Raw genomic sequence first — 10,603 nt, forward strand, 5'->3', positions numbered from 1 at the left:
TTCCAATGTGAATTAAACCAATATAGTTTTATTTTGAATAAAATATGTCAGAACAAACAGGAACCGTCTGGTTAACTTAATAAACTTGTGATGTTACAAACAAACAATTCAAGCAAACGGTCACATTTGGAGTCATTCTCTGTCGTACATTTACAACAAAGCATGTTTTTGTAAAATAAACATTTTCAAATTGATCACATATTTACATGGATTACCTTATTACAACATTAATATGAAAGTCTTTAGCCTGTATAGATTTACCTTAAAAATCACAGAGCAATGCAAACACTTCAGTTTCACCACCACCACAAAGTCGATATTCAGATCACCACAAGATTCCTAAAGGAATATTTTTCTGAAGAATAACTAATCAAATCCTCAAAACTTCTGCACTTTTCCATGGACAACCACACCCACGGACACCACCTGGATGTGTGTTTCCTAGTAGGAAACACACATCCAGACGTTTCACAGCAGATGCCAAAACTCATCATTCGAGATAACTTCAAATCAGATGCTTCACACATGTTCTGGATGTGTTAAAGGCAAAGTGTAGTTATGGGGTTATTCTGTCTTCTAGCTGTTTTAAGAGAATAAGGCACAGAGAATACATTTAGTTTGGCCTCAGGGAACATTTGGATTTCAGCTACATGACTGGAGTAAGCTGGGCACGTTTCAGACATGATGCCTGCTGTCGATGTTGATACTTTGTGTTCACTTTTGACAGCAAACACAAAATCGAGTGGTTTAACGCACGCTGCTGTGGCTCTGTGTGTCAAAGAAACAAATGAACCTGAAGGATGGTTGCTGTCTGAGGCCATGGAAGTCCAGTGTTTTCATTTTGTGAAGCTCAAACGGTTGCATAATCAAATCTATTACTTTAGACATTTTCAAGATTCCAGAAATATTCCAATCTTCTTCATCCTGCTGAGCAGACCTGTGGGGACCACAAACATAATAAAAACATTGTCTATCACTCCGTTCCTGCACACTTGGGATGTGCTTTGTGGGTCAGCTGCAGCGGATTCAGGGGAAGGTGGCTGGCACGGTTGCAAACACACTGCTATGATTTCACTGTAGCTTCCCTGCTGTCAGACACAGCTCTGCAGCTGAGACACAAGCCACACTCCTCCACCACAACAATATAATGTAATAATAATGAAGTATGAATACTGATGAGCACATACATACCTGGAGCTGGACACATGTAGAACTTACATATCTGCCTCTGAAATGAGACATTTAAAACATGTTTATGCTAGCTCTGATCTGGCCTGTGTTGCTCCCTGCCTGTTACAAACAGCAACAATTTCAAATAAAAACATCAATATGGTCTTTAAACCAGGCAACTGTTGACTGATGAAACATAATGCATTTGTAAAAACATTTCAGCGTCTCTTTGAAAATATAAAATGTGTTTTTACAAGAGGACAACATCTGAGTCAAAGACCACAAATTTGTTCTTATTGGCTTGTTTGTTAATGAGTGTTTGAATGACTACGTGTTTCTTTTCATGATGTTTTTAATATGAATGAGTGTTGAATGGAGTATTAAGAACTTGCACAAATGTTCTATGTTCTGTAATTGTTCTGTTTCTGAACTGCTTTTTATTCCATACTTTTGTTTATTGTAAACAATGTTAGTCAATGTAATAAAATACATGATCTGAAATAAGAAATAAATATATAAATATAGATAATATATGTGTACAAAACTAAACTAAAATACAGAACTAAGAAAATTTAGCAGAATATTTTCTAACCTCGTACATCTTTACAAGTACTGTGACCTGTGACACAACAAGTACACACAGACACACTGAAAAACACTCATACCCCAAATATATGTCCTCTTTGTCCCCGTGTGAGTTACTCTGCAGCTGAACACATCCTCCTTGGTTGGGGTGAAAGGCACATGCTTGGTCATGTGGTAGTGCCAGTTCTCTTCAAAGGCCAGGTCGGTCTGCTGAGAGCCCGGTATCACTTTGTCATTCTTGAGCAGCTCAATGGTGATTTCAGGAGGATGGAATCCACTGACATGGCAGATGAGGGTGTTGGCGGTCCCGTACTGTCCGGGGGAGCGGGTGTACACCTGAACCTTGGGTGAAGCTGGCAAACACAAAAACAGTCACTTACTTACAGATGAAATAAAGACAATAATTTAATCCAGATGATAAATATTAATTTAGATTCCACCAACTTATTAAATATAAACACGGCAATTATCTGCGTCACAGTGTGTCATGTAGAACAGCCAAACAAGGAAGTACTTGCAGTACTCGTAAAACGTTACAGCGCTTTTAAGTACAAGTTATCAATCGTTTAGTACTGTAAGTACTGTTAGTATGTTACTGTTTGCCATTTCCCAGAGATTCCACTTTACTGCCTTTAAAGTCGTTTTGCTTTCACTGGGCCCGAGGGCCTTCCGTCTGATAACATCGGGCCATTTCGGAAACACGAACACGTTCAGTTACCGGAGATCACTTACAGTTCTTGGCTGCCGACAGATCCGTGAGTCCCAGCAGAAGGACGACGGCGAGGAACACAAACGTCTTCATTGTTTCACCCACAGACCGACTCGATATATCGCTCTTGGAGATTCGCTCGACTAAGAGAGAAGACAACAGTGCGTCACGATCCACACCGAAAGTGAAACGGTTCACATCGGGAGTGTTAGCTAACATACACCGGGACGTCCAGGCAGTGCTAATGCTAACTGACAAACAAGGGAGCTGTAACCCCGCCCACCAAAACCATGTTTTGACGCGCCGTTTATAAAACACAAGCAGCACAAACTCGTGACAAGACGACACGTGCCTATAATTCTACCAATAGGAACCTCCAAACGTCATGTTGCTAGGCGGAATTTACTCCGACATGTTGTTGTTCACTGTCGTTTGAGCAAATAGGCCGCCATGTTTGAGATGGCTGCCGGAATCACTGCTTTGTACTTTATTGACAGACCTTACAAAATCCTCTCAGGTGTTTACCCTTCCAAAGAATTTCCCACACATCGTTTTGCTGCTGATAATAACTCTTGTTCTTTCTGTGATGGGAATATTGAATGACAGAACATTTATTTTACCTGTGTATATACTGTGAAGTCCCGTGGGATGATGTACACTACTGGCTTTCCCCAAAGATTCCAAACTTACGTGAATTTTCTAGAAATTATTTTTGGATCTCTAAGAAAAAAAGAAACTTGAAAATGTCTTAAACGTGATCATTATTATGGGTAAATTCTTCATTCATAAATGTCGATTTCTGACAACAAAGCCGTCCTTTTTCACTTTTCACAGAGAACTCTGGCTCTTCTTATCTCAAGTTTATGGACAAAAACAAGCTGTGGATCTGTATCATATGGTTAATGAACTAAAGCTTTTAGAAAACCCCTAGGTTAGAATTGTATTTTATTTTATGTCTTTTAATTACTTATTATTTATTTATTTTATTTAATTACAGATAAAGAAAATAATATAAACACAATTGTGGGCTGGGGGAGCGCAAATGGGATATTGCACATGAGATAAAGTGGCAGGAGTGAGCAGCAGTACAAACTGAACAGTACAAAATTTTGAGTGGCAGTTAGTACAGTATTGCACAGAGTAAGGTTTTTATTTGTTTAAATACTAATAAGAGTGAAGTGACCAGTGCAGAGTGTACAATGTACCTGTGAAACTGTAGGACAGATTCTGAGTGCATCTGTGGAGTGTGGTGTGTGTGTTTAAGTGTTGTGGTTGAGGTGTCGTATGGCTTGACGGTAAAAACTGTTTTTAAGTCTTGTAGTGCGAGCAGACAGACTCCTGTAACGTCTGCCAGATGGTAACAAGGAGAAGAGCTGATGTGCTGGGTGGCTGTGGTCCTTGATGATGCTGTGTGCTTTGCGGAGGCATCGCTGAAGATAAATGTCCTTCATGGCAGGAAGCCTCATGCCAGTGATGTGCTCTGCTGCCTTCCAGGCCCAACGTACTCTGCATTTAATAAGGCTGTTGTGTTTTTAACGTATTTTAATTCTTTGTATCTTGTTCTATTTATTCTCAACAAGCCCATAAAAACAGTCAGTGATCACTGTCAGCTTCTGTCGGTTTTTATTACTGCTAATAATTTAAAGCTCAGTTTTTAAACCCTTAGATGTAACTACAGCCCAGCCCATGCAGCAGTATATTAATGACTAACCTCGTATTGTGGATGGATTATCTCAGTTGTTCTCCTGACTGAAGTTTGGTCCGTTTACAGCATCCTGCCATGCGATTGCATTTGTCCCTAACCATCGGGAACCCTCACGTTAACTTTTATCGAGTGGAAAAAAGTTAGCGTTCATCCTCCAGCTTCACTGTGTTTATGCTATGCTAACATAGCTGTGTCGCTAGCGATCACGTAGCACATCATTATATAGCAGCTAGCCCAACTTCAGTAACCCTACAAACGTCACTGCTGTTTAGTTTTCTGTCTTCATTTATGTTGGAAGTGATAGCAGAGCTGTACGTTTTCATTTTTCCAGAAATCTCTCAGTCAGAACATGCTATATCATGTTTAGGTGGAAGCTAGCGAGCTAACTTCCTGCTAACTTCTAACTCTGTTAAATGTAATAAATCCTGTTTTCATGGATGCCTGGATGTTAAACTTAATTGTTACACCTGGTAAAGCAGCAACGCTGATCATTTTATTAAAGATGAAAGACTTTAGACAGTTTGTAACTCTCAGTGATGCCACAGTGTTCGTTTGACTTTGGGACCTGCAGAAGATTTGTATGTTATCATAAAAAGCTAGTTTAGGTATTTGGACTATATGAAAATATGACTGTGGACGATTCAGTGACAGAATGGCATCAATATTTTCTTTATTTGTACTCTACAAACAAATGTAAAAGTATCTCATTACTTTATCTAAAATACGAGCTCTATCGTGAACCCACGGGTGGAGCTGAACAGTCTGTGTTTCTCATTGCAATGAGTTTCTCTCTCACTGTCTGTTAGTCTTTGTTTCTTTTTCTATATTAACATTTGATATACACTTTTTTTTCTTTATTTTGAGGCACAAATGAAAATGGAGAGGGTGCTGCTTTCCTCTGAAGGAAGTCCCTATATCACCACAACTAATCTTGATTAGACTCTAGAGGTGGGCGGATCAATCCAGATATCAATAGCATCAGTACCAACACTGGTGTTGGTTTTGGACTGATACCGTTGTGACAGGATCCATACTTTGTTTCTGTCCTCTAAGTTCAGTATATAACTCACTGAATTGTGTTCAGTAAATTATTTTTTAGGAAATTAAAAAATAAAGCTCAAACATGCGCAGTGAAAATATCTGAACCTTTCTGTGTTGACTGTCACAACTATTAATTATATCCTATGGCAAATTTGGACAATAGAAGTTCTTTGTAAACAGGCAATTTTCAATTTAATTCAATGTTATTTATATAGCGCCAAATCACTACAACAGTCACCTCAAGGCGTTTTATATTGTAAGGTTCAATTCCAGGTGTCAAAGAAGCCCAGTTTCAAAAAATACGACCAGCTGAAAGTTGTGTGAGCTAATTATTCTGGAAAATCGCAGTGATTTAGTGGTCGTTACCGTCAGAATTAGCACATTCAATATGACTCATCTCGTAAGTCACTCGTTTTGATTTGATCGACAAAATCGATCAGCCTGCGTGTTTATTGAATCTGATGGTAATTAGATGTATGCAGTTGGTTTTGTGCAGATGAAGTAAATTTCTACACAAATATTAGTGAATGAGGTCATGTTGCGTGACCCTTTTCAGCTGGGCTTTGGCCTCACGCTCGACTCTGGAATGTTTTGGTAAACAACAGATTTCATAATTGACTCAGTGACTACAAGGCTCAGGCCCCTCTTCTATAAAACAAGTCCACCTCATCACTCTTCCACCACCGAGTTTGATGGTATGAAGTGTTTGCTCTTTCCCACATGTGGTGCTGTGAATTATTGCCAGACATCTTCACTTTGGTGTCATCTGTCCACAAGCTAGACTTGCTCAACCTCTTTCTATCCGGTCTTTAAGTCTGACATCATTAGCCATGTCTCGGCCCAAACTCCGCTGCAGGTCCTAAAGTCAAACGAACACTGCGGCATCACTGAGAGTTAAAAACTGTCTAAATTCTTTCATCTTTAATAAAATGATCAGCGTTGCTGCTTTACCAGGTGTAACAATTAAGTTTAACATCCAGGCATCCATGAAAACAGGATTTATTACATTTAACGGAGTTAGAAGTTAGCAGGAAGTTAGCTCGCTAGCTTCCAGCTAAACATGATATAGCATGTTCTGACTGAGAGATTTCTGAAACATTCAAACGTACAGCTCTGCTATCACTTCCAACATAAATGAAGACAGAAAACTAAACCGCAGTGACGTTTGTAGGGTTACTGAAGTTGGGCTAGCTGGTATATAATGATGTGCTACGTGATTGCTAGCGACACAGCTATGTTAGCATAGCATAAACACAGTGAAGCTGGAGGATGAACGCTAACTTTTTTCCACTTGATAAAAGTTAACGTGAGGGTTCCCGATGGTTAGGGACAAATGCAATCGCATGGCAGGATGCTGTAAACGGACCAAACTTCAGTCAGGAGAACAACCGAGATAATCCATCCACAATACGAGGTTAGTCATTATATACTGCTGCATGGGCTGGGCTGTAGTTACATCGTAAGGGTTTAAAAACTGAGCTTTAAAATGAACAGTGGTGATGAAAAACGAGAGAGGCTGACAGTGATCACTGACTGTTTTTAGGGGCTTGTTCAGATTAAATAGATAAAAAGATTAAAAAGATACAAAAAATTAAAACATGTTTAAAAACACAACAGCCTTATTAAATGCAGAGTACGTTGGGCCCGGAGGCAGAATTCATCACGTCATCACTCAAAGACCGGATAGGCTCATTAACTTCTGAGCTGTAGCTCATGGTTTGTTTCTTATTTTCTCTGGGCACTGTCCGATTTGATCTTGGGCTGAAATTGCTAGGACATCCAGTCCTGGAAGATTGTGATATGTTGTAAACACACCTGAATGCTTCAGATCACCAAACTGCTGAAACCTCTGCAAAATAGATAAATGGCAAAATGGTTCTACTCTGCTTGAGCACTCAAGGTGCTTTACACAATATACCTCATTCACACCTTTTCATACAAGCAAATTTTCCTATGCTTTTTTGTCTAAGTGCTTTCAAACTAATATTAACACATCTTCACACTTTGGTATGCATACTGGAGAAGCCAGGGATTGATCCACCAACCCGATCAGTAGATGATCTCTTGAGCCACAGCTACTGATGGTGGTCACTCACTGTACATCACTGAATCCAGTTCATTTAATCAGCAGCACCTGGCTGCTGCTCACCATGTTCATTTCTATGTGAGAAGATCAGTTTTTTTCAGTTTTTACAGGACTACAAAGCCTCGCACAAATGATCGTTTTCACGATTGTCATGAGACACTTTACAGGACTCTCAAACTCGTGACCTATGCCTGATGAACACACACACACAGCACATTTGTTTTCATAACATAAAGAAATTAATCAATATTTCTGTATAAAAGGATACATTTTAGGGTTTTTGTAAAAAATAATAAAAGCACCAGAAATTTTCAAGAATTTTTATTATTTTACATGTATACACACATACACACCTACATATAACCCATTACTCTATCATTTGAGAAACTCATTTAGGTATAAAAACAGTTTATCGCATAATAGCCAAGAACCCCTCACATATGGAAAAATATTACAACAGGGTGAAACAAACGAGGCTTTTGTGATTACAGCTGAGCAAATCCACTTAGTCAAAGGCAAACTAGCAAAAAGTGACACCCTAAATTTTCATAATCTCTAGATCACTCACAGTCATACCAAAATAATATTGAGAAATTACTGTTGCCTAATATGTTACTGATAATTATTCTGATGAGAAGAAAAAAACCTGACGCTACACGGTGGACTCTGATTGTACAGGAAGGATAGATGTTCCACAGCGGGGACAATATGACCGATCAGCAGCTGTGTGAATCAGATGCGACACTCTTTGGTCCCCATTGGTGTTTACATGTTTGACTCTGTAAAGAGAAAATATTAAGGTTATTCATTTCATAGAAGCACAGAAAGACATTTTAATTCACCACTGATTCATTTATAAAAGTATTAAACATGTTTAATTTTCTTTTGTATTTTTTTAAATTTGAGGTTACTACATAATGCTTATGACAGTTTTGGCTATCTTAACTCACCCCAACCAAAGGTTTTTGTGTCTTGCCCATGAGTGACTTTGCAGGCGTAGTTTTCTCCTTCCTTTGGTGTAAAAGCGACGTGCTTGGTCAGATGGAAGTGCCAGTCCTGGTTGAAGACCAGGTCAGTCTGCTTGGCACCAGGAATTTCTACCCCATTCTTCAGCAGTGTGATGGTGATGTCAGGGGGGTGGAAATTACTCACGTGGCAGATCAAGACATTTTCCTTCCCATACTCTCCAGGATTACGGCTGTAAACCTGAGTCTTTGGTGGAGCTAAAGGCAAGAATGAAAGAGAAAGTAATATCCTTAGTCAGGGATCAGTATTCATAAGTGGTGCAGCCTGTCTGAGGCCAATTTTGTTATGATTATTTTAGACCAGCAGTCCCCAACCTTTTTTGTGCCATGGACCGGTTTATATCTGACAATACTTTCACGGACCAGCCTTTGAGGTGATAAATACAACAAAATAAAACTAGTACCGGTACCAAAAAAGAAGATTTATTCATAACACACAGGAAAAGACCCAGGGAAACCGAGTTAACGATAAAAACCTTGAAAACCATGAATTTCACACACGAGCCTCAACTCTTGCAGCCGGTACCAAACGACTCACGGACCGGTCCGTGGCCCGGGGGTTGGGGACCACTGGCTTAGACTATAAATATGAAAAGACTCGCTTGCTGAAAACAGAACTGAATTGGTGTTTGAATGACTTTCTTGTTTTTGTTTTGTGGCCCATATGTTACCTGTAAATGTATTTTTATCCCCAACACGACAAATTTATTTACCCCTGACAAAATGGGACGTGCTCACATACTGATGCTTTCACACTGAATCATTCGACGAGTGTGAAAGTGGATTGTCCTTAACAATATCAGCAAATACAACCAAGTAATTACTTTTGCAATGAAAGGACAGAAATAGTAAGAAGACAAATCCTTATTAAATGTATTAAAATATCCTGCAGCCAGCTGAGGGCGCTCTAAGCATTTACAAGAAATCGAAACCAAATCCAAAAAGCTGGGGGGGAATTCCACTCTGGTAAAAACACCATGGACTGGTTTTCTCCTTATATTGGACTTTATTGTCCAGTAAAAACGAATCGTCTCTGGACTGAAAATGTTTAGAGTCGATAAACACAGCTTTGTTTCCCTCAAATCAAAGCACCTTATGACGAACCCCTCCCTGACTGCTTTGTTTTGTCTATGTTGAAAAACGCATAAAAATATGATGTAAAACTTACAGACTAACCAAACTGATTAAAATTTACACGTAGCCATAAAGGATAGAAACCATTTGACTTGAAGTCCAGACTTTTATTCTGTTCAGTAAAATGACAGGACTTAACCTTCAGTATTTCAGGAAGACTTTTTGAAAAAAGTACTTACAGTATTTCGCCTCCACTGCGCAGTAGAAAGCTGCAATAACAGCCAAACACAGGACAGCCTTCATGTTTTCTGTCTTTGTAGTCGCACGGCCTTCTGACAGCTGTTTGTCTCTCCTGCTCGCGAAGCTAAACTAAAGTAAAAAAGTGGAGCGCGTGAGGATATGCAAGCGCTGTAAGACAGCCCACAGCCACACGGGCCAATCATTCATTTCTCTCATGCTGTTACTAGGTAAAATCCCAGTAAAGAGGTTTCGTTCACTCATGACAGGCACATGTGGAACCTCCCTGGAAACTACCTGAAGTTTTAATCTCCATAGAACTATTATTTATGATATTCTGTTATTATTGTTGTTAATAATAAAAACAGTTTTGCCATGTGTCTTATGCTAAAGTATTCATAGTTCCATCTTTTTAGATTCCGTTTTCTTTTTCTTGTTGTTCTTCACTTGTTTTTTGTTTTCTTAACTTTTCCCCCAATGTTTTATTCTGGTTTGGTTTGGTTTTAATTTCTTCAAATTTGTATGTGACTTGTTCAGGAAAATTTTGGACAGCTCGACATAATTTAGGGTGATTGTAGTGCAGAAGGTAGAGCGGGTTACCTAATCAGAAGGTTGGTGGTTTGATCCCTGGCTGCTAACCCAGGTTGGTCTCCGATCCATCAGAGTGTGAATGTTAGATAGAAAGCATTTAATCATAGGAAAAAGGTGCTCGTATAAACTGATACATGTTGTATTAAAGGACTCTGACTGTTCAGGTTGAGCAGAAAAGAGCTATATCAGAACCAGTCCACTTACCATAATCGGTAAGTCTTATTTCTTTATGATTTGGTATATTTTGTGCTAGCTTCTACATTTATTCATACTTTCAAAAGACAAATAATGCATCTCCTTCATTTACACACAAACAGGGGGAGTCTGAGGAAAATCTACATGATACAAGCCATAATCACCAAATTTGATATTACAACAGA

The 10,603-nt window shown here is 39.1% G+C and overlaps 2 protein-coding genes across 2 annotated transcripts; both read right to left on the minus strand.

Moving 5' to 3' along the window:
• Positions 1–2,707, minus strand: LOC100698172 (beta-2-microglobulin). Its single transcript, XM_005460367.4, has 4 exons — positions 2,488–2,707; positions 1,836–2,108; positions 1,192–1,228; positions 1–937 (listed from the first exon to the last, which is right to left on the minus strand). Exons 1-3 carry the CDS (start codon positions 2,681–2,683, stop codon positions 1,215–1,217), a joined length of 483 nt encoding a protein of 160 aa, XP_005460424.1. The 5' UTR covers positions 2,684–2,707; the 3' UTR covers positions 1–937; positions 1,192–1,214.
• A 4,894-nt stretch (positions 2,708–7,601) lies between these two features.
• On the minus strand, positions 7,602–9,795 carry LOC100697370 (beta-2-microglobulin). Its single transcript, XM_003455636.5, has 3 exons — positions 9,635–9,795; positions 8,247–8,519; positions 7,602–8,075 (listed from the first exon to the last, which is right to left on the minus strand). Exons 1-3 carry the CDS (start codon positions 9,696–9,698, stop codon positions 8,062–8,064), a joined length of 351 nt encoding a protein of 116 aa, XP_003455684.1. The 5' UTR covers positions 9,699–9,795; the 3' UTR covers positions 7,602–8,061.
• Between the last annotated feature and the right edge of the window lie 808 nt (positions 9,796–10,603).

The sequence above is a fragment of the Oreochromis niloticus genome, linkage group LG17 (assembly GCF_001858045.2).
Source record: "Oreochromis niloticus isolate F11D_XX linkage group LG17, O_niloticus_UMD_NMBU, whole genome shotgun sequence".
In the NCBI taxonomy this organism is placed as follows: domain Eukaryota; kingdom Metazoa; phylum Chordata; class Actinopteri; order Cichliformes; family Cichlidae; genus Oreochromis; species Oreochromis niloticus.